The 24,852-nt window shown below is 49.4% G+C and overlaps 1 protein-coding gene across 1 annotated transcript in view; it reads right to left on the reverse strand.

Annotated features, from left to right (window-relative positions):
• The window catches only part of CSMD2 (CUB and Sushi multiple domains 2), a 540,846-nt gene that overhangs the window by 370,915 nt on the left and 145,079 nt on the right, over positions 1-24,852 (reverse strand). The window contains 1 exon segment of the mRNA XM_042948549.1: positions 15,261-15,468. Coding sequence (XP_042804483.1) covers positions 15,261-15,468 — 208 coding nt within the window.

The following is a 24,852-nucleotide window of genomic DNA, read 5'->3' on the forward strand; positions in this document are numbered from 1 at the left end:
AAGTTCCTGGTCTTTAAGAGTTTATGTTGGAAGAAGGATGCCAGAGAAGCTAAGTGGCTTATGCCAGCGCAGCAGGTACCTGGCAGAGGGTGGGGACAGAGACACCACCACGTCTCAAGTTTTCAGAAAGGAGACAGCCTTTGCTTAGGCCCACATCAGGTAGACAAGGAGGTGAGGCTAGACTTCAAAGCCAGAGGGTTGGGACTTTCTAGTTCAACATTATAATTGCAGGGCTTAACACAGAGCTTGACACAGAGTAGGCAGGCAAAAATCACTTCTTTTTTTTTTAATGTTTACTTATCTTTGAGAGAGAGAGAGAGAGAGAGAGAGAGCAAGTGGGAAAGGGACAGAGAGAAAGAGGGAGACACAGAATCCAAGCAGGCTTCAGGCTCTGGGCTGTCAGCACAGAGCCCGATGCAGGGCTCGAACTCACGAACCGCGCGATCACAACCTGAGCTGAAGTCAGATGCTCAACCGACTGAGCCACCCAGGCACCCCCCAGGCAAAAATCATTTGTTAAATAAATTAATAAAAATTAATAAAAAACAATATTGAGGAGTCAATGTGCCTCATTTTATGTAAAAGATATGCTTGCCCAAACTGGTAGGTAAACCATAACCAAACATATAAGCCAAATGCAACCCAGGAATTTCCACGCCAAGAAATTAAAACATGGATCCATGCATGAAAAGATGAATCATTTCATAATGGGCAAAAGTCCACCCCCTCCATATTATTGCTCTGGAAAGTTCTGTTTAGGTCTAGTGTGGCTCTTAAACTTTAATCTGCTTCAGAACACCTGGGAGAACGGTTACGAATACCGAATTTAGGCCCATCCTCAGAAATTTCAGAGGTAGTCGCCTAGGGTAGAACCTAGGATTCTGCATTCTAAACACCATCCAGGCAAGTCTGGGGAAGACAATCAAGTCATGAGAAGCTCATTTCTTATTTCACTCTAGGATGTCCTTCATTATCTCTTTCCTAAAAGCCTAGCATGCTTCACCAGTTCTCCACCTTGGTGCAGAGATCCCATGGGGAGCGTTCAAACTACATCTGCCTGGGTCCCACCCCAGGCCGGCTGGTTCTAACAAGCATCGGGGTTGCACTAACTTCACTGAATCCTATATCCCTGCACCTTTTCTCTCTCTGGCCCAGAGATCAATGTTAACAGACACCTCAGGCTGTCTCTGACTCTCCCCGTCAGCCACATCTCCGATGACCTGAAGTGGAATCTGGAAGAAAGAGGAAATCGCATGCAGAGCCTGCTTTGAGGACAGAGGCTACAGACTGAGGATGAGAAGGGTCGCCAGCGGTCACCGAGTTCACCTGGCAACGGGGAACGGAACGGCGAACGTGTTCATCACCCTCTGATTGCCTTTTCTCCCGTCTCCCTGGGGTTTGTAGGCAGGAGGCAAAGAGTACTAGAAGGACTCCTAGTGGGACAGGTTGCCAGTAAATTGATTCTGCCCCAACCCCAGGGCAGGCTGTGAGCAGTGCCCATCAAATCCCTCACCTCCTTATTGCCAGGCCCAGCGTGCTGCCGCTCAGAGGAAGTGAAAGGGGTAGCTGAAACTGATGTGGCTGCAGAAACTGACATCAGGTGCCAGACACCCATTTGCTTAACAAACTGGCTAATTTTACCCTCTGTCTCTCAGACCAGAACTCTTTTGAAGGGAAGGAACAAAAAAGAAAGAAAGTGATATTTAACACATTTCTATTTCTGTGCTACATAGTCTCTCTCTGAGGTTGCAAGTTTGAGCCTAATTGATTTCTTCGTCAAAAGGGAAAAAGAAAGACAAAAAGGAAAAACAAACAACTGCGAACCCTTACCTCACTCACATTGCAATCAAACCTCTCCAGTTCTGTCGACTGCTGAGCTTTTTATTTTTTAACACTGGCCAAGTGACTTGCATAATTTAAGATCCTTTCTAGCACTGATCAGCCTGCTCTGGCCAAGCAGTTTGCTGATTAATTATTAATCAGACTGAGTTTAGGATGAATAATCAGCAAGAGTCAGGGCTAATTTGCAAATGTCCCCCAGGAAGGTTATCACTTAAAATATTTGGTGGAGAGGCTCCACGTTAACCTTTGCAATTAGCCACAGGACATTGTTACTGGTGAGACAGAAGCATGTCTCTCCTCCAAACAAGCCAAACTTGTACACCTACTAAGTGCCAAGACCTGCGTTTAGGCTCTTTCAAGGTTCTGCAGGCAGTGGTGGGGAAGGGGAGGGGCACAGAAAAGAAACACACACATAATAGGCAAGCAAGAAAATATCTAGTATTGACAAATGCCTAAAATAAAACAAGATGCTGAGATAGTGAGTGAGGGTTACTTTAGATTTCATGCAAAGGGAAGGCCTTTCTAAGGACAGAAGATTTAAGTTTAATTTTTGCATTTAAAAAAGATGGGTCTTAAAAAATAACCTCACTTTGAAGGAAGAGAATCTTAAGCCCTGGGAGCAGCTAGTGCAGAGGCTCTAGGAGGAAGACTGCTCAGCCCATCAAGGGACAAGAGGAAAGTGAGTGCAGCTGGGGCACAGTGAGGGGGTGGGAGTGATAGAGGGAAGTCAAGGAGTTGGGCAGTGACCCAGTAACGGACAGTCTTGTTGTAGGATGTTACTCTAAGTGCGATGGGAAGTTGTTGGCAAGCCTTAAACAAGGGAGACACGATGTGATGTATATAAACATCAGTCATCCGAGTTGCCGTATGGAGAATGGATTACAGGAGGGACAGAAGCAGGAAGACAAGGCCACTGAGCAGCCAGAGATGCTGGGGCAGAGAATGGGCACAAGCAGTTTCCTCTTTGGAGCAGACAGGTGGAGAAGGCTGGGCAGAGGACAGGTTAGGGGTGAGGAGGGAATGAGAAACCAATGTCTGTGGACAGAAGAATGAATCAACAAAATGTGATATGTATATACCAGAGAGTATTATTCATTCATAAAAGGGAGTAGAATTCTGGCACGTGCTATAACATGGATGAAATCTGACATCATCAGTAAAATAAGCCCACACAAAAGAAGAAATACTGTATAATTCCACTTAAACGAAATACCTAGAGTAGTCCAATTCATAGAGACAGAAAAGTGGTTATCAGGGGATGGGAACAGGTGGGGTGTTATTTAATGGGGACAGAGTTTCAGTCTGAAGTGAGAAAGTTCCAGAGATGGATGGAGGTGTTGGGCGTACAACCATGTGAATGTACTTAATGCCACTCAATTGTAAATCCAGAAATGATTACAATGGTAAATTTTATGTGTATTTTACCACAATAAAAAATCTGCTTGGAAGTGTTCATTTTGAGATTCCTGTTAAGGTTTTCAGATTCCAGTTAAGATATAGGGAGCCCAGGAGGTTCCTCAAGCCTGGACATTTAAATTGAGTGCCAATGGCATATAAAGAAAATGATGCTGAAAGACAAAATGTGATTTGCTGAGGTTACCTGGGAAAGAGGGAAAATGGAGAAGAGGAGGGTTCCTGGACCCCCTGGGCAGTCCACGTGTAAGGGCTGGACAGAGGCTGGACAGTGGAAGAGACAGAAAAGGAGGTAGAACAGGAGTGGCCATAGGTAGCTAGCTGTGTCATTCCATGTCAGCCAAGAGAAGAGAATGGTTCAAGAAGGACAGATGACCAATATCGTGTGTTGCCTAGAGGCCAAGTCCACGGACAATGGAGAAGCAACAATGAATTTGGCAACCTGGAGGCCACTGGTAATCTTATCAAGGTCACTTTTAGTGGCAGGTGGGGTAGACCCTGAGAAAGGGTCCATTTCCAGTAACTGGCAGTAGCTGATTGGGCATGAGTAACGGGCTTTTGGTGTGCACTGGCTTTTTTATTTTAGACAATAGATATTAGAATATGTCTCTGTGCTGTTAGCGGTGCTCAGGAGAAGAAAAACAATAATGAATGTGAGAAGAAGGAGATGAATTTAGTATGGGAAGTCTTTGGGGAATATGAGGTCTGGAACATAAAAGGAGGGGCTGGCTTTTTTACAGGAGCCAGGACATCACGTCTACTGAAATATGAGGTGTGGCAGAGAGATAGTGATTCACCAGCCATTTCATCTGTGCATCATGTTTCCAGGCTCCTTTACAGCTAGGCTGGACCACGTGGTTATTTCTGGCCAATGAAATACGAGGTGGGCGATGTGTCTCTCTCTGGGCTGGGGCAGTGAAAAGCCCATGCTAGGTTCTCCACTCTTCTTCCCTGCCATGGCAGCGGGGAAGGCCACATACTCTGGGTGGTACATCTATAAGACGGTGGAACTTTCTTGAGACTGGACACCCACCTGCATTTCCATGTGGATCAGAGCCACTCCCGACTGACCCATGGCAGTCATGTAGCATGAGTGAAAAAGAAACCTTTGTGGTGTTATACCATGTGTTGAATTGCAGGGTTAATGAAGTTCAGAGAAGGAAATGGCAAGAGATGAGGCTGCGGTGATAGGCAGGGTTGGATCAAAAAGGGCCTTATCAATGGCTGGAATTTTATTCCACAGACAATGGAAAATGATTGAAAGTTTCTGCCTGAGGCTTAGCATGTCAGATATGCATTTTAATTAAACCATTCTGGTAACAGTGGGGAGGCTGAATTGAAGAGTGCCAAGAAGCTAGGAGATCAGTAAGGAGGCTATTACAACCCACAAAGAAGAAAAGATGATGGGCTGAACTGGGGGAGTGACAGTAAAGATGGAAAAATATGTTACAGGAGGTACACTGGGAGACCTCAGAGAACAGGGATGGCTCCCAGATTCTTGGATGACTAGGTAGAGTGGAGTACCATAAACTAAGACAGGAAACAGACTCTGACCATTTTAGTAGCCAAGTATGAGTGAAGTTGGGACGTGCTGAATTGGAGATATTGGTGGACGTCACGGTGGAGATATTCAACAGGTGGCTGGCTCTACAGTTTGCTGCTCAGGAGGAGGCCAGGCTGGGAAGCCAGATTCGGGAGTTCTAAACAAACAGGTGGTACCTGAAGCCATGAGAGCAGAGAAGAGTACCCAGGGAGAGTGTGGGGGATGAGGACAGCAGTAAGACAAGAGCAGAGTCTTGGGGACATCAAAGGAAACAGAAGAAATGGTCAGAGAGGCCCAAGAAGCATCAGAGAGAGCAGCATAAAGTGAAGAGAGAGTTCTAAAAGGAGAAAATGACCAACAATGTAAGGGAATGCGGAGGTGCCAGTAAGAGGAGACCTAAAACCTATCTTGTGGATTTGGCACTGGAAGTGGTTAGTGTTTGGGGTGAGGGGTGCTTCTCTGACAATAATCTTAATGTGAATGTTTTCAGGGGAAGGCAGGGGATAGAAGCCATGGAGAAGCAGGTGAGGAATTAATGCCGATAGAGGACTCCAAGGAAGACCACTGGTCCAAGACCTCGAAGGAGAAGTTCCTGGAGGTGATGGAGTTCTACTCCTCCAGGAAGCCTCCCACTTTTCAAGCCAACCTGGCCCTCTCACTTCCCAGATGATGAGATCTGCTGACTTCAACAGTGATCATCTGTCATTTCATCAGATTGTCAACTGCTGGTTTTCTGTGGGAATCCTGCTTCCCCGGTGAGTCTGGGAGTGTCACACACTGGCCACCCAGCCACTGAATGAGGAAAAGCTGGAATGAAAGAAGTACAGGCTCAGGGTTCGAACTAAGGGCTTATGTCAGGCTCAGGAAGCCAGAAAAAAATCGTAGGAGCAAGAGACAGGTAAAATCAGGGCGAACCATGGGGTAAGAGAGGCCAAGAGGGAGTCCCACAAAGTTGTATGGCCAAGCATGAAAAGAGAGACCAGGGATGGGGTCTTGAACATTCTAAATGAACTGAGGTCATTCTGGAAGGCAGGTTTTGCCAGAATGAGAGGCCTCTGGAAGGGCCCAGAACAGCTCCTTCCATCTGTCTTAGCGGCACCATCAGGCATCTGGCAGCTCCTTGAGAGAGAGGTCGAAAAGAGCATCTTGTTGTCTGGTGCCCTTCCCAGTCCTGGCACGGGCCCCCGCACAGACGATGTACTTAGTACAAACTTGTTGCATGCAGTCAGTGCAGACGATGTACTTAGTGCAAACCTACTGCATGCAGTCGGCCCCACGGGGGGTGAGACAGCTGCCTGACCTTGGCTTCCCACACACAGGACTTTGCCAAATCACAAGCCCTAGCAGAGCCGCTGTGCCAATGGTGGACAGCCCCGGCTCATTTCTTGCTCCTTCTAGCTGTGGCTTTTGTTCTCTTTCTGAGAACAAGTTCTCACCCAGGGGAGCAAGGAAGTCATGCTGATACTCTGTGGAGTGTGCAGGAGCCCTGGCCCTGACTCTCCAGACATGATCTGCCAACAGCATGCTAGGGCACTAATCCTTTCCTACCGTTCGGCTGTGGGGCTTGGAATGCTATTTCCAACTCTGGGAGATATGGGAGATGAGATTTTAAAGGGCTGGTTATTTATGGCCTGGCTCCTGATGGCTACAACAGATGCAATTTCATGGGCTCCATCAGAAGAGAACAGCTTCTTGGGGTGGCTTAAAGAATTGTGATGTGGCAGGGAAGGAGGGGGAAGCAAGGGCCTCAAGAACCCACAGGAAGGCAGGTGCTTGTGTCTCATCCCCCTACTGGTTCCAAGTGCTACTGGGTTCGCAGCCTTGGTCATGCTCCATCTCAGCTGCTTCCTGAGCATCTCTGTCGGCTTGAGACCTTGTCCCTACCTTGTTCTTGACATTAAAACAAGCTGAAACCCCAGAAGACAGGCATTAGGCCCATGACACTCCCATGTATGAAGTTTAAGGACATATAGGACATTGTGATGATGGGCTTTTACAGGTGCAATTCCCTCCACCCTGAAATGCTGGTCCCTAAATTCTTCCCGCCGTGGCTCTTGCTCAATAGTCAGGTCTCTGCTTAAATCTGACCCCCCCAGAGAGGCCTCCCCAGCTCATTTATCTTAATCAGGCCCCACTGCTACTATTCCCCACCTTGTTCATTTCCTTCACGGCACTCAACACGAGTGAATTTTATATTTGTTTTGTGGCTTTATTAGTATAGGTCTCCCCCAGGTAAACCAGAAGTCCCACAAAGGCAGAGTCTGTATCTGTCTCCTCCACTACTATAATTCCATGCCAAGCCCAATGTCAGGCAATAGAAGGGCCTACGTAATCTGCTTGAACGGATACATTATGAAGGAAAGTTTGGTGATAAAGGCTGATGGCAATGATGGAGACACTGCCGAGAACGATGGTGCCGGGCTGTTCCTGACCATAACTTCTCAAAGCCTTGCCACAGTATTTACCCGAACACCATTTTTTAGGCATAGCTGTTGATTTCCCCTGACCATCTCCACTACAGATCCCCCCAAAACTGTGTATCAATAACCAAGGGCAACTGTGTCCCTGTATCCAGGCTCATCTCCTTCCTTGCTGTGGCCTTAACTTCCTTCTCTGTGCTTATTTTGCCCTGGGGAGGCCAGAGAGCATCACCATCCCCCACTCCACCCAAGCCCTCTGCTGGTGAACAATCCTAACAGTCATTAGGCAGGAACTTGGGGATTACCTCAGACTCTCCCCTGTCTCCATTCCTCCTTTCCAATGAACCTCCCAAAGCAATTGATTCTGCATCTGAGATGTGGCTTGGTGCCACCCCATCCTCTTCATCCCTTCACAGCTGCCATAATTCAAGGTTGGATCATCTCTTGGCTGAGTGGTCACAAAAAAGTTTTATAGCTGGTTTCTTGGACCCAATTAAAACTCAGAGTGACTATGTTACATCTCCGCTTAGAACACTTCCATTGCCTTCTACAGTCTTTGGAATCCCCTCCCAGCTTATGAACATAGGACAAGGTTCTTACTGACCCACACTCTCCCTGTGCCTACCCTGCACCCACTTGCAATGCCCCCAACACACCAGGGTCCTTTCCTGCTCTGTGACAGTGGCAAACTCTAGTTCCTGCGTTGAATTCAAAAGTCACCCCTTCTGGCATTCATTCATCTGAGTCCTTCTAGCAGCCCCTCCCATCATGATAGGAAGACTTTATCTTCTCAGTGACCCAATTTTCCTTTGGTGAACCACGCCTCCCCCACTCCCAGGCAGGGGGTTTGAGCAGGACAGATAGTCATGTGACCTGGGCCTGGTCAGTAAGAACACTCTCTGTGGACACTGGTGTTGAGGCCTGAGCACACGGCTCAATCTGGTCCAATTAAGGTTCATCTTAGGGCTTTTGTGGGAACCATCGGGAAAGAGAAGCTTCCTTTTTGCTGGGATTGCTAAACCAGCAGAATGGAGGGAGCTGATGGTGGTTGCCTTTGCTCCCTCATGGGGAAAGCATGCCTGAGAAAGCTGACACATAAGAGAGCAAAGCTGTGGGAGGGAGGGAAATACATTCTGATAATATTATTTGCATACCTTGATCCAGCAGTCCCTGAAGCCAATCCCTCGACTTTTCAGTTACAGAAGCCAACACATTCCCTTTTTAGCTTGAGTCAGCTGGAGGTGGGTATCTATTTCTTGAACCAAAAGAATACTATTACATTTTTCTTTTCAGTCTCTATGGGAGCTTCTTTATACCTTTTAGTAAAGGCATCTAACATATGATATTGTCAAGCATTTAATTATATTCTGCTTCTTCACCCTGACTGTGAGCTCCAGGGTCCAGCATGATACATGGCTATTACATAAACATTTGTGGAGGGAATAAACAACTCCTTGGGGATAGGACTGTGTCTTTGTCTCCCTAGCACCTAGGAGAGCCTAGTTCATAGAAGTCTCTCAATAAATGATTACCGAAAATAAATAGGGGAAAAGTAACAAAGAATGTAAATGATCTAAACCAATGGTTTGATAAAGTACATGTGAATGAATAAATAAGTGAATAGTTATTATTAACAAATCCCCATTGGCATGCTGTTCTCATTCTAATTATATCTGAATCTAATGACTCCTGAATGAAATATCTAGTTAAAAGTCGCTGAGATCAAATGGTTCTAGTTGGCTCAAATTTCATGTGTAAAATGCCTAATAATTAAAACAAAGTCTTTCAAAGAGGAAAAAGAATGTTGCTAGCAAAATTTTCAAACTGAATGTCTGTAAAGTAGACGGGAATTTTTGTATCTCCACCTACAAAAACAAAAGCAAAAAAAAAAAAAAAATGAAGGGGAACAAAGCAAAGAAAAACCCTCAGAGCTGGATCCAGAGAGTAGGCTGAACCTGCTTTCCAGGGAAATTCTCTTTCTAGAAACAGCCGGGGTCTATGGGTGGCCCCGGGAGCAGGAAATCCAGACAGTACAGCAGAGTTTCCTCTATGTTCTCTGGGCAGAGGGGCCAGGTAGGCTCAGAGGCAAGGTGGGTGGGTGCACAGTGGAGAGAATCCTGGGACCACTTCCTGGACCTGTATCCCAGGGATCAGGGGAGCTCCTGTTGGGGTGGGATGCCAGGCTACAGCCCGGGGATGATGCTCTCCCTGCCTCCGCCCCTCCCACATCCAGATAGCACCCACGCTGTGAGGTCTGTCTCAAATGCAGCCCCCACATTAGGGCCTTGCTCCTCCCACCCGAGGGCAGCTTCCTGCAGTATGCCTTGTTTCCTTTCCTACTTAAAGGTTTGGTGGAGGCAAATATATCACATAGAGGTCCACGGGGCTTGGCTTGGGGGGTGGGGACACAGAGAATGCACAGGCAGATTGCAAATGACCCGAGTGAAACAAATAAAGAATGGAAGTCCAGGGGCGCCTGGCTGGCTCAATCAGTTGAGCGTCTGACTCTTGATTTCAGCTCAGGTCATGGTCCCAGGGTCATGGGATCAAGCCCCACATTGGGCTCCATGCTGAGCATGGAGTCTGCTTAAGATTCTCTCTCTCTCTCTCTCTCTCTCTCTCTCTCTCTGCCCCTCTCCCCAGCTGGCATACTCTTCTCTAAAGTAAAATATTGAAAAATTTAAGAATGGGAGTCCAAGTACACTGAAAGGGGCAAGGAAGAGAGGCTTGGAATCACTGGCAGAGACTGACCCACAGCCGGAGAGCCAAGAAGATGGTGGAGAGGCTCTAGGGTCTGCACAGAAACCCCTCATGTGGGAAGGAGCTATGGACTCCTTCTACCAGCCTCCCCACCACAAACACACTTCTGGCAGCCCCCAGGAAAAAGATGGCTTCAATTCTGAGTGCAGGTCGGGCCCTGCCTGCCCTTCCTGCTATAGGAGGAAACTGCCACCTAGCAAAGGAGAGAAGCAGAGAAAGAGAAGGAGCAAAGGAGAGACGAAGGCCCAACTGAATTCTGCAGCAGCGAGATGATGCCGGGCAGAGATGGGCCTCCTCTCTGGGTCCGGTACAGTGGTCCCCTGACTGTCTTCTCCACACTCTCTGCTCCCTCTCCCCTACGTGGCAGGCCCCGGGGAGCAGGTGCTGTGCCTGTACCCCGGTGAAGTGTCCCCTGCTCCTAGCCTGCACTGAGCAGCCACTGTAGCTGCAGCAGTCCACTCTTCTTCCGCTCTTCGGACGAGGCAGCTAACTGGTCAGTCTGGGGCTGGGTCCAGGCGAGAAGGGGTGATGCTGCCTGCAACGTGCCCAAAAATTGCAGCTCTGGGAAGGCAGTTTCAACGAAATCACCACCCTCTCTTCTGACCTTTGCCAGGACGTCCTCCGGTCTGACCCAGTCCTCCTTACCTGGGTTTCCAGGCAATTCCCTGGGGAGCTGAATCAGCTGCGGTGACCAGGCTGTGCCTTCCTGCCCGGTGAGAGGCCTCTGAGCTGCCAGGCTGGGAAGAACGGCCTCAGGGGGATCACTAAGAATGGGGCCACCAAGGCTCTGGGCTGCTGGAGACGCCTCACTTATCCTCTTCCCTTCAAAGGGTGAGCCCCTAACTCTGGTCGCCATCCCAGGAGTATCACCTCCATTGTGAGCCAGGCAGCAGTTTACGTGTGCAGCCCTTTCAACATGCTTTGTAGGCTGGTGTGATGAGCCCCATTTTTCAGATGTGGAAACTGAGACTCAGAGGCAAGTAAATAGGCTTTAACAGCCATTAAGAGGTGGATCAGGGTTTTGAGCTCAAGTCTGTCTGGCTCCCAGACCTGCTCTCTCCTCAGTTAGATGCCAAGATACACAGACCCCCTCTCCTATTCTTGGAGGGGACATCTGGCTTTCTCTCCTTCCTGGTAGCCCCAGAAGAAGAGCCTGGAGAGATTCAAATGGAGAGTGTCAAGCATGAGGCAGAGGAAGGAGAGCAGAGATTCTAGCTCTTGTGTCTTCTCGGTGGGCTTTAATTCATTGATTTTCTCCACAATGGAGAGGCCAGCTGTATAATGGGCTGGCAATCGCTTGTACTTGTTATAACATGATCCTGCTACCCTCCAGGGACACAGAACCCAGGGCCATAAAAAACTGAGTTTTTAAACCCCAGTTCTGCACCACCACCCACCTCAGTCCCAGCCATCTGAAAAAGTCCAGGGGCCTCATGAGGAACTTTAGCAACGGTGAGAGTTTTTCCTAGCATTTGAGGAGAAGGAATGGGGCTCCATGAAGGACAGAGCCAACTGACTTAGAGCAGAACAAAGCTGCCCACCCCCATCCCCCCGCACCAAGAAGGATCAGTGAGAGAGTACCTGGTCCCTAAACTGAGTTCAGTGAACTAGAGACAGAAGAGCATATGCGTAAGAGCGGTTGACGTGGCGCAATATATGGTGGTGACTTGGAGGGGCATGTATCAAGGGTGATGTGTGTGTGTGTGTGTGTGTGTGTGTGTGTGTGTGCGCGCGCGCGCGCGCGTGCATGCAGTTGGGGAGGAATCCAAATACACTATCTGGATTGTAACTTTCAGTTCAAACCTAGCTTTTGCTCACGGTCAATCACAAAATAAAAGTTAAAACGAAAATTAAAAAAGCAATTAACATCAGAGGGAGTACATCCAAAATACTTGGGGACCTCTCAACATGTCATAGTTACAGGGTTCAGTGCTCACCCTCCTAACAGCCTTTTCCTGTCCAAGACGTGTACTGCCGGATTCCCTGTGGCCACTCAGGGACCGGGAAACAGGAAGAAGCAGTGCGCTGGCTGATGTACGCACACCACGTGCTCTGTGGTTCCGGGCACACACCGCTATTTCTGTGCGCTCCGCCCACCTGCCTTCCTCCGCGCCAGCGCATAGCTGCCAACTGATTATATCCTGCTACGTTTTTGGCTTTGAATTGTCCTTTGTTTTATGAAATAACGTTCTGAGGAGTTGGCAGGTTTCTTTCTAATGTCCTCACTTGGCAAAATTTAAAAAAAAAAAATTATATATATATATATATATATATATATATATATATATATATATATATATCTCAACCCTCCATTTCCTCAGTTGTTTGGCAATTTTACTTGCCTGCGAAATCCAAACAACCGGAACCCCCAATTAAAAGTCTCCTGCTCTTAGCCCATTGGGGAGGAGAGTGTGGAAACTGAGTCAGGAACATTCCATGCCCCACCCACAACCCTGAATCAGTGGGAATCTGCTATCTGGTAAAGGAGGTAGTGGATTTTTTTCTCTCGAAGGTATCTCTGTCTTCTCAATAGGTGAAGGGATGCCCAGTTGTTCACATTCATCTTTTCTAACAGGATCTGCAGTCTTTCTATGGCTTGGCACAGAACTCAAGAAAACATCTTAAAATCTTAATGCACGGTGATATAAAGTAGCAACTCATAAACCAGCAGCTTCACAGTTCACAGGGATCCAGGGATCCATAAAGGAGAGGGGCAGGGGAGAAAGTGGGTTCTTTGCACACACGTCCCGAGCCTCCAAGTTTGTTTATCCATAATTGCTATGCAAGTATAAATTAGAACAACAAATGCACCCTGGCTGGAAATGGTGACACCAACCCTATAAATAATTATAACTTAATCTTATAGCAAAGAGTTCTGAATGACTCCCCTAACGATTTCCTCCGCTTAATTCCTTCCCCCACTGAGTGACTTAATAGGAAAAGGAATAGTCTTTAAGATTTGTTTCACTCCAGAAGTTTGGACAATGTGTGGATTCACACCTGGGGGGGGCAGAGGCTGTGGGAGACTGTTTGGCCCACGGGTAAACAAGTGAGTCAAAGAGGCCTTGGGGCTGGAAGAGCCAGACCCGGCAGTGCTATTCATCGTGACATCTGCTCATCCAAGTGAAACCTTGGGAACGACCTACTAAGAGATCTGATGAGTACGCTGTGTCCTTCTTACGAGAGCATGCCACACAGCCCTGGCGACCCTTCACAAAGGGAGCAGGATGTGACATGCTGCCATGGCTACGGAGATGGCCTTTCAAGTCCAACTCTCCTGGGGCTGAAGCCTCATTCTGCTCCTTATCAGCTGTTTGGCTTCGAGCAAGTGACATAACCTCTCTGGACCTCACTTTTCTCATCTGTAAGAGGAGGAAAATGATGCTACCTACTTCATGAAGTTTCTATGAGGAAAGATGAAATTATTGCTGTAAGAGCTTAGAACCAAACTAGGACATGCTGACAATAAATGCTCAATAAACGATGCTGTTATCACACCTATTATGTTTTGGAAGCATCTGCCATAATACAGGGAAAATTTTCATTACATAATGCTAAGTTAAAAATACATAACTACAGATAGATTTTCAGATCTGAATTTTGTAATATTAAAATATATATAAATAGGCAGCTAGCTTGCTCCAAGCAAAGCAAAAAGGCCAAAGGAGAATATATCAAAATTTTAATATTTCTTATTCATTTCTCTATACCTTTTTATATTTCCTCTGTTTTCTACAAGAAGCATATGCGTTACATTTACAATGATAAGAATAGGTATTTAACAAAGAGGGGTAGGGGGACAGAGGGCCTCCAGGCTGCCAGGTCACTGGGATTCCAGTGCAGAAGAGGGTCACCCGGGCTTTCATCCCCGCTCGTAGCCCCAAATGTCCAGCCGCTGTCCCAGACTAGTTGACGGAATAGCCACCTGCACACAGCGGTCTGTCCTTGGCTCACATGCGCTTCTCTCAACCCCCCATCCAGGGTAGTGAATGATCTGGCCAAGTCCACTGGACAAGCTTACGACACCAAGGTTTTCTGACTCCCAGGTCAGATCGCCTTCCACCATCCCAGGAAATTTGAGTTCTCCGGGCTACACTGGTCCCCAGATCTCTGAGTCCATAGTGGAAGGAATCTGTTCCCATTTTTGCCTCTGAAATAGTCATAACTGGCTCCTGCCATGGGTCTGTCTGATTTTCTCACCCTCAAAGGACCATGTCTTACACAACTGGTGTTTCCATCACAAGGCACGAAACCTGGTCTAAAAGAGGTGTTCAGGAAATGTGCCCCTGCTCCCTCTCCCTCCCCTCCTCCCCATTCACACTGACTGCCACATCTCCTTCCAGGAGCTATCCTACCCCGACTCTTGCAGTTACCCACTTTCTGAGTCCCTCAGAATCCTCAGGGACACCTCGTCTGCCCTCATCCCCAGGCCCTGAGTCCTGCCTTCCCCCGTGCAGCAATGGAAGTCTGCAAGATGCCATATCTTGTCTGAAGCACATCTGGACACATCCTTCTTTGGGCACCTGGTGTGCTGACACAGGTCCCCCTGTGCCCTCCGCCTGATAACACACCCACAAGGAGAATAAGAGAGGATATTCTAAGTGCCACACCACCACTCAAAGTTTGTCACCCAGAGTTGAACATTTCCCAAAGCCAGCCCCTGCTTGGGCATGTCCTGTGCATCTAAATCTTGGACAGTACCAGCAACTGGGGCTGATAAGTCTCGTCATCCCTCCGCTCCTGAACCCATCATCATCGAGAGTCTCCATGGTGGGTGGGGCACACCACAGAAAAGCCCGTGCATTTTAGTAAAGCCAGAACGACAGGGAGGTTAGTCCTTCCCATCAGAAACTGTGGCGGAATGCCCTGTCCTTCCTTCACAGGGCCCCGGGAGTGGGAATTTCCACTTAAGATTCTATTCCCTTCATTGGATGCTTTGAATATGCCCTGCAGAGATGGAACAGTACTTCAGATCATTGCATGGAGACCGTGTCCACACCCTCAGACCAGGACAGTTTCAGTCTCAGTGCAAGTTACTCCACCAAGGCCCATCACAAAATTCTTCAGCAAAGATGCACATCACATTGGATATCAAAATCTCTGTAAAAATGGACCCTGGTTCTAAAAACGTCCAGTGAGTTTTCATTATGATGAGAACCAAACTCATCAACTCGTCAGGATGTGGCCAAGGGGCCTCAGACTGCAGGCCCAGATGCCGAGGAGACTGTGGGTGAGCCACAGTTTCCCGGGGGACCAAGGAGGGGACGCGACAGTGTGCTTACCAGAGAGAGGAGCCTTCGGTGCCCGTGACTTCCAGAAAGTCGTAACCATCCTCCAGCTGGAAGTCAATAAAGACCAGGGCGATGGTGTCTCCCAGTTCGGCCAGGATGGTCCACGTGCAGTCGGCATTGTTATGGTACTCCGAGGGGAAGTGGGGGCTAGAGATGATGCCGCTCTGGCCGCGCAGGGTCCCGCCACAGGCATCATCCGCTGCGGGTGCAAAGAGAAGAGGTTCAGGTGAGGTGGTCTGGTTCCCAGGCCCTGGCACTCGTGGGCTTCACCCGTGACAGGCATAGAGGGTCCCAGAATGTGATGCACAGGCAGGATGGACCAAGATCCTAGTCTGAATTGGCCTAGTAATAGTGGTACCAAACACTTCCATAGCCCTTACCATGTGCCAGGCCCTGTCCTGAGGATTTCAGATAGTGTTGTTCTCATTGAAAGATGAGCAAACCAAGGCCCAGGGAGGTTAAGTCACCTACCTAAGGTCACACAACCACTGAGCTGGGATTTGAACTCTGACATTCAGAGTACCACATATACTGCCCTGCCATGAGGCAGCTGCCACATTTATTTCCACGGTCACGACTGTGGTGAATAGGACATCTCTTCCCACCAGATCTTAGTAACACTCCGATGTGGTGAAACTCAACCCAGCACCCTGGGGCGAAACTCAAAGGGTTGTCAGGCCCGACCTCCATCATCCTTCCTCTGGCCCTTCCTTGTCTGCAGGCCAGCTCTGCCCTCGCGCCCCGCATGGTCGGGCCTCCTGGTCTTTGATCACCCTGTTCCCTCTGCCAAGGATGCCCTCTGTCCAGAGCAGTTCTCCTCAGGCTTTGAGATCCAACTCTGATGCCACTTCTTGGTAAAGCCTCATTCCCCCAAGTGTTTAGTGACCACTCTCTCCTCTGGGCTCCCGCAGCAGCGGTCCGACTTCAGACACGGTACTTTGTGCTGAGTGATCTGTTCATACATCTGTCTTCCACTCTGGTTCTGAGCTCCACCAGGAATCCCCAAGGGCAGGGACCATGTTTTACTCATTCTGCCACAGAACCTGGCAGTCTCGCTGCTCCAGCCGAAATCCCAGCTGAGACTTGATATTCAGAAAAAATGATCTGGGAAACATGCTCTGACATAGAATAGTTAAGAACACTGGCTTTTGAATTGTTGCAGACCTCGGTTTGAATCCTTTCCCTGATGCTCACTAGCTGGGTGACACAGTGAGAAGTTATCCAAGCTTTAAGCCTGTTGTCCTGGAGCCTGTATGCAAGTAAGGGATTACACTACACTTAGCATATGCTGTATTAGAGGTGTGGACTAACTGATAAAGAAAGAAAAAAATGCAATACCCGTGTTCAAATGTGTACCAGGAGCAGCAGAATAAGAAGAGTAAAAGCTAATAATTATTGAGCGTCTACACTACACCAGGTACTATTCTAACTACGCTACATATTTCATTGAATCCTTCCTGTGACCCTGTGAAGTACCATTCCCATTTTGCAGGTAAGGAAACCAAGGCACACAGAGATTCAGTTACTTGCCAAAGGTGACACAGCTCATAGCGACTAAAGGAGCTGGGATTCTAAGCCCTGCAGATCGATTCCAGGGCCTGTACTCTTAACCAATACACTATCTCCCAGGAGTACAGTTCATATTTGGAGGACATAGATAAAGCAAGATGTTACTTTGCGTGGGTGAGTCGATTTAGGAAAACTTAACAGAGGAGATGCCAGTAGAGCTGGATTTTGAAGGATGGATAGGAGTTCCCTAGGGAGAGAAGAAAGGGAATGGCATTTAAGAAAACAGGGGAACAGACGTCATAAGCACAGAAGCACAAAATCACAAGACATGTGCAAGATAAGTAGCTCTAGATGGCTTATCAGACAGCAAAGAGAGAGGAAGGGTGGGTGATGGTAATGGACATGTAGAAGGAGCCCCTGACAGAGGACATGGCCAAGAAGATTTGGAAGCAGTGGACTCTATTGGAAATAAAATGGATTTGGGGGTCAGGAAGGTCTAGGTTTGAATTCAGGCTCCATGTTCCCCAGCCATGCGACCTTGGGAGATTTATTTCCAGCAGCTTCACGTTGCTTCTCTGAACAATGGTTTGCTGTGATAATTGACGGGGATCATTAATGTGACGGTACCTAACATCAGCCAGGGGCTGGCGCATGGAGATGCCCAGCAAATGCTAAGTTCTCCTTTTCCTTCCCCTTTGTCTTGAGAATCAAAGGTAGTGAAGGGATATGATTAAATTTGCATTTTAGAAAGATCCCTGGGGCTGTGGCATGGAGGAGGTCTGAATCACGGGAGTGGGCAGGATGCTTTTGGTAGGACAAAGTCACCGAAGTCTGGAGGAGGCCAGATGAGCTCTGAGCTGAGGCCATGGGGACAGTGGGAAGAGCACTGATTTCAGAGAGATTTAGGAAGCAGAATCTATAGGACTTGGAAGTTGTGAGGGATGAGTTCCAGGTTTGGGGCATGAGAATCTGTAGGCTGAAAATGTCTCCTGTGGCAGGGGACCCAGGAGGGGGCTGCCTTGTGGTAGGGAAGGCAAGCAGGGGTTCAGTTTCGGATCCCAGGGCTGAGTATGTATGTGGGATGTCCTGGTGTAGACATGGAGCAGACGGCTGGGTATGCAGAAACAGCGTGGGATGGAGGTCAAGGTGAGTCTATTCAGTGGTCCGCAACTAGTCTCGTTAATGTCATTCTACCGGATCAAGGTCCATTTCAAGAGAATGTGCCTACTTCTATATGCCAACTTGGATAGTGAAGAGGTTGGTCTAATCTTCAAAACCTGAATGAATGGCAACGGCAGTGGGAGGAAGAGAAGGAACAGAAAGGATTCAAGAGCCAGGCTGAGGAGAAGGGAGAGGACGCAGTCTCCACCTGTGAGTGGTCAGCAAAGGAGAGGAGGAGGGAGAGAGGACGTGGAGGTCTCTAACAGGGCAGCAGGGCGGACTATGATGCTATTTGGGTAAACAGGGGCCTCAGAGGAGAAGCAGTTCTGTGGGATGGTGATGGCCCTCCTCCACCGTCCCTCTGCACTCTGTAAACAGGTGATGATGCCCACGGAGAGAGGGCAGGAGAGATGCCCAGGGGGCCTGCGAGGCCGGGAGTCAGCAGGAGGAAGAGCAACTCTGGCTCCAGGGGAGTAAAGAAGACCCGGGAAGAAGTGACATTTAATGATCAGCAGGCAAAAGCAAATGCACCTGAAAGGAAGTTGTGTAAGAGCAGTCAGGGTCAGGGTCAGGAAGCCTGGGGGCGGAGTGGGGGGCGAGGGAGCAGTGTCAGGAGTGCAGGACAGAGCGGCAAGCCCTGGGTCCACACTGTCCCACTTGCTCGGGCCCGCGGGTCCTGGTGGGCCGCACAGCAGCAGGCAATGTTGGAGGGGAGCAGGTGGTGGGGGGAGACTCGGCAGCCTCTGTGTAGTTCTTCTTGGAATTCTAAGACATCCTACACTGTTGTCAGCCTCAGCCCAACAAAGACCACCTGGTGCTCTCCTCCCACTGAACCTGACCTTCTGGTGTTTCCTTCCCGGAGACTGTCAGCGCTATCCACCCAATGTCTCATGCCAGAGGTTGGGGCCATGGGCAACCTCTCCCACACGCCACACGTAGCCAGGGACCAAACCCCGTCCCTCCTTGTAAGTGGCTCTTGATGGGCCTCTCATCTGCCTTGCACCTGCTCCACTCAAAGCCATGTCATGATCCAAGTCAACCACAGCCATGAGGCCTCTTTCCTTGTCTCCAAATATCCCTCCTGCTCTAACCTGTCATTCTTCACCAGAAGCCTGAGTGATCCTGGAAACACAGACCTGAGGACGCCACTCCTCTCTGTAAGAACCTTCAATAACTCTTACTGTCACTCAGGATAGAATAGAATATCTGTGGCTTATAAGGACCTTACAGAGCTTTGCCTCCTACCAGTCTCTCCCTGCCTACTTTCCTGCCACCAAACTGGCCTCCTCCCAGTTCTTCTGATGTATCAAGCATCTCCCTGTTCCAGGACCTGGAAAGTGCCATTTTCTCTTTCTGGAATGTTCTTCCCTACCTCCCTTCTTCCCTGGCTGGCCCCTCCTCAGCCTTTAGGTCCCAGTCTAAGTGTCACTTCCTCAAGGATCTTTCCAGATACAGAAACCCCTTCCCCCTATCCTATGTTTTCAAAGCATGACATACTTTCCCATAACAAATTATTTCCGCAAATTAATTGGTCAGTTATGCCATTTATCTAATGTCTAGACTGTAAACTCCACTAGAGCAGGGACCATGTCCGTGGGCAGCAGGCCTGGCACAGGCCTCCTCAGTCACTGAGGTTCCGTGGCATCCGGCCCCTCATCGCCATTTCTAAGTGCCTTCTGCGGTCCAGGAGCCTCCATGGTCAGGGGCTTTTGGAAGTTTGCTCTAGGTGTGAGTTGTAAGTTTCACCTTGAGAAATGTCTTTCAGAACAACACACCTTTGCCTCTAGACCCAGAACTTCAGGAGCAGTACTCTCCTGCTGGGAAGTACAAAGGACTGTTGGGATTAAGCAAAGGGTTTAATGAAGCCTTGAGGCCACTCAGCTCTAAAGAAATAAAAATGGCCCCGGCATTCGCCAATCTTCTTCTCAAATGGCAGGCACTTAGTAAACATCTGTTGAACAAAGAAATGAAACAGGACACTGAAGTTCAGAGAGGTTAAGTAATTTCCCTAAGGTCACACAGTGCAGGGTGGTGGGGGGGGGGCGGAATCAGGAATCCAGGTGAGTCTCCCAGGTATGAGAACTGTGGCCTCTTTCATGACACCGTATGTTCCTGCTTGAAAGCAGTCTGGTAAAGCCATCCCGAGATCTTCAAAGCTCCTCATGATAGTCAATGATTTCTAGACCATGCTGGAACTGAGGACTCAAGAGCTTGAGGGCCTCTGGGGGGAGCCGCCAGTCCCCTCCTTGGAAGGTGGCACCTTTACATTTTGTCATGCCTGCCTCTCGGGTTTCTCCGACACCCTTGCTCCCGAACCATCCTGTGTTGATTGAAGATGCTCCAAAAGTTGTTTGGAGATTTTCTCATACTTTAAACAAGGCACCATATTTCACGGTTACAACTTCAGAGCCATAAAATATAACCCTCAGCTGATACCACGATCCTAAAATATTAACGTACACTTCCTAAATATTAATGTACACTTCCTCCTTCTCTGGGAACGGGCCTTCTGCACCGCCATTAAGTTGTGTATGTTCGAAGGTGCAGGTGTTATGCTGAGAGTCACCCTTCCAAGTTTATGACGTTATTTATGATCGACTCTAAGTTCCACTGAAATTCCTTCAATTAACTATATAATTTTAGAGAACTACCCCTCGGCCCCCTTGGATGTCTGCTAACTCTCTGGTGACCCACAAATTTCAGTAGGGACGGTGGAACCTCCATCCTGCTCCTCCCCTGCTTGCATTTCAGGCCAGCGCCAGTGCACAAGCTTGGACGCCTGCGAGCTTTGGGGTCCTCCACTCCCGTGTCCTCAGGTCCACCCCCAGGCTACTCCGCCTCCGAGAAAACAAAAATCCCCATAGGCCCTAGGGGAGAAGCTGACATCTGACAACTCAGGTGTGAGGCAAAGGGAGCCAGGGTGTGACTGCCCTAAAGCCTCCATGCTCCCCCTTTTCCTCATGCTTTGTGGCTCAGTGTTGTGGGGGCGGCGGGGTGCAGGGGGGTCGGTCTCATCAGTGCCCTCTTCTGGGGGCTTGGGGTTCTGCCCCTTTCTCCTTGGCTTTATCAAGGACACCCCTTTTTAAAATTAGGAAATCGCAGGGGTGCCTGGGTGGCTCGGTGGTTAAGTGTCCAACTTGGGCTCAGGTCATGATGCTGTGGTCCATGAGTTTGAGCCCTGCGCTGGGCTCTGTGCAAAATAAATAAACGTTAAAAAAGAATGAAAAAGAAAAAAGAATGAAAGTAGCCCCCGGCAGCCCCTGGCTCCCTACCTGCAGCGGCATCTGCCCAGCAGAACAACCTGGGGCCCCTTCCCTGAGAAGGGTCAAGGGGGAACCACGGGAGACCAGGAAGTCCCTGGCCAGATGGACTCATCAGGGGGTGCACCTATGAGGATCACCTATGAGGATCAAGCTCTCAGGCCCTGGGCCACCAAGCTGGAGCTCTGGAGGTAACGGTGTCATCATGAGTCTCCTGTCAGGGCTCACAGGCCATCGTCCTGGTCTGTCGCAGACAATGATGGCCAAGAACGTGGCTGGTAGACACATGGACTTGGGTAGAATCCTGGCTCCACTACCCTCCAGCTGTGCAACCACAGGCAAAGTACCTCGCCTCTCCAGGCCTCAGTTCCCTCATGTGGAATAGGAAGAACAAAATCTTAACCTCCAGGGGTTTCTGTGAGGATCCTGTGAGGATTAAATTAGAGAGGGCAGGGTCTGGCACATAGTTAGTGCTTGATAAATGCCAGCCGGCAGTGGCCGTGGCAGTCAGAATCACAACAGCTAATGCTCCCTGAGTCATTACTACGAGCAAGGCCTTATGCTGCACGCATGACATTTATCAACTCGAACCTCACTCCCACCTTATGAGTTGAGTAGTGTATTGTTACTACTTACAGGTGAGAAAAACGGGGCACAGAGAGGTTGAGTAACAAGCCCAAGGTCACTCAGCTAGTGGGCATGAGTGGGAAGGCCAGGATTTGAATCCAGGTAATTGGACTCCAGAGCACATTCTGGATGGTTCTGCTATAGCAACAGTGATGACAAAGGTGATTAGGGGACTGGTGACTCCGGTGGTAGGAGAGGAACCCCATAGTTAGGAACGGTTTCTGGGAGCCATGGTGCATTCCAGAATCACTCAAGGTCCTCACTGCCTGGATGACAAGTGGTGCTTTCTAAATGTTGTGTATATGATCAGTCAAAGGGGCCCAGCTTGCGGCTCCCAGACCCCCTCTGCCATCTGCATCGCCTCCTTAGGGTCTCGTATCCCTCTCCTTCCTCTTTTCAGCTCAGAACTCCACCCAGCCACAGAATTAATACCCCCACTTGGATGTCTCATGGGCATCTCAGACTTTACCTGGACAAAATGAGCTCTTGATTCCCCTGAGGGCACATGCCCCCTACGCCCTGTCCCAGTCATCCCCATCTCGGTTATCGACATCCCCACCCTGCCAGCATCTGGAAAGAGCCTAGGAGTCAACCTTGACCCTTTGTTCCATCAGCAAGACTATTGGCCATGCCCCCAAACCACGGTCCCAATCTCCCCTCCATCTCTGCCATGGCCACCCCTGACCGAAAGGCAGAATCTCCAGTCTGCTTGCCTGTGACAGCTGCCTCCTAACTGGCCCTCCTGGTTGCACCTCTTGCCCACTACAATCCCTCTCATCCTAGCATCCAGAAGGATCTTTTTAAAAAAGTAGATTCGACTGCACCATGCCTGAGCTTAAAATTCTTCCCTGACTCCCTCCTGAGCTTAGAACCAAACCTGAACTTCCTGTCCTGCTCCACCATAGCAACCCCTCTCCCCCATTCAACTTCGCCACAGGGGACTGTGTTCTATTTCTCTAACACGTCAAACTCTCTCCTGCCCCAGGACCTTCACACCAGCTGTTCCTCTTGTTGGGGATGCCCTTCCCCTGGTCTTCATATAACAAGCCCCTCTTATCATTCAGGACTCAGTTCAGATGTCCCCTCCTCAGAGAGTCCCCTCCTGACAACTCCATCTAAAGTAGCCTTCCTGTCACTAGCTGCTTCATTTCCCTCATGATCTGAAATTTGTTTATTTGATTTTTATCTGTTTTCTGCCTCCCAGCTGCTCAAATGTAAACCCCACGAGATCATGGATCTGGTCTGACTTTTCGTCACTGCAATTCTCTGTATCTAGAATGGTAAATATCCAACAATCGGCACTTTACAACTAAGGATTGAGTTCATAACTCAGTAGCACACGGCGCTACGGTGGCACACAGTAGGCGTGCAGGAAAAGCTGCTGAATCCTGAGTGAATGAGTAACCTTCAAGGCTGCTGCTCGTGTTCCCCACTTGGAAACTCGGGGAGACTTAGCAACACACAGCTTTGAGCTGGCACAGGACGGCCAGAGCTGACTTGGGCCTGTCTGACCCCATGCTCCTTCCGTGCCCAGCACACTGCCTCCATCTCACATTCTGCAGGTTCCTCCCTCGGGGCTCCAATATCTGGAACGCAGTTTGACACGTGCACTCTGAGCTTCTGCAGACCAGTGCCCCCTTCTCTGTCAGGGCACAGCCCGCTGCGCCTGGCTTGAACCTCTGAGGCCAAGCATTTCTTGCTCAGGCTGCTTTCTCTCCACCTGCCTCTCAGCACCCAGCACATCTGAACCCTGTTCCTTCCCCACGCAGCCTTCTTTGCTCCAGGGCCAATGCCCCTCACAAGTCAGGGGCCATTTTGCTGAAACCCACACGGTCTTCCTTCTTGTGATTCAAATTGGCTCCACAAAGCTCGGAGACTCCTAGGGTGGATGTGCCCAGAATGACACAAAGCAAAGGGGGATCACGGGCCCTGCCTCCTTCCCTCTGCCAGCTAGACCAAGCCTCAAAGTGCCAGCAGCCTTGGGATGGGCCTCGATGGAGGTCAACCTCACACCTGCTCTGCCCCCTGATCCCAGCTACTCCCCCTTAGCCTGGGCCGTGTCCCCAGACTGAGTCTACCTTTCGGGCAGGCGTGTGGCATTTCCTGTTTGACGTAGAGACACAATGCCCTCCAACCTGCTCCGGGACGCCTTGGACTCAGAGTTTGTGTCACTCAGTGCTGCTGGGCAAGTGGGCTGACCCAGGCCAGGAATTTGCCTTTTGGGCTTGTACGCCTTACATGATCCTGATGGTGGATAGGACCCATCCGGCCGTCTGCTCATTCAGCAAATATTTACGGACCACTGCCCAGTGGATGAGGTTTGTCCACGCACAGATGCCAGCCCTTGAGAGTTCTACACAAGAGGAAAAAAGGCCAACAGGCTTTAATCCTTCCAGAGTATGAACCGTTAACTCTGGCATGACTGCGGCTCCTGGCATCGCATGGGCACATGATGAGCACCCTCAGTTCCCATACAACTTGGTCTCCTAAGGAAGCACAGTTTGGAAAATCACTTTCGTGATTTTCACTGGCGTTATTGAGGATGTTTCTCAGACTATGCTTGCGGCTCATGGTGAGTTAGAAACGAGAAATGGACCTGAAGCCCAGAGAACGGGGGAGGCGTGGGGGCTTGGAGAGTGGGAGAGCCACCTGTGCTCCCCCAGTCTTTGAGTAGGAGCCACGTCTCATCTCCTTCAGATGCCAGGGAGCCTCTGGGACCCAAAGCCCTTCTGGAAGCCACACTTGACATCCTTGGCTGGCTTCCCCAGTGTGTTCCAAAAGAGGGCATTCTCTGGTGTGGCTAAATTGGAAGGTACTTAGAGAGGACTTAGAAAGATCAGCCTGGGAGTCTTTCTGGATGGGCCTTGTCCATGTTCAGGAATCTGAACTTGACCCCGTCAGTGATGGAGAGCCACTATTGGCATTCTAAGCAGCAAGTGATCCTGTCAGATCTGTGGCTTAGAAAGTTTGCTCCAGCAGTAAAGAATGGACTGGGATGCGTGTGGCGGGGGACAGGCAAACGGCTC

This window comes from Panthera leo, chromosome C1 (genome assembly GCF_018350215.1).
Source record: "Panthera leo isolate Ple1 chromosome C1, P.leo_Ple1_pat1.1, whole genome shotgun sequence".
NCBI classification, from domain to species: domain Eukaryota; kingdom Metazoa; phylum Chordata; class Mammalia; order Carnivora; family Felidae; genus Panthera; species Panthera leo.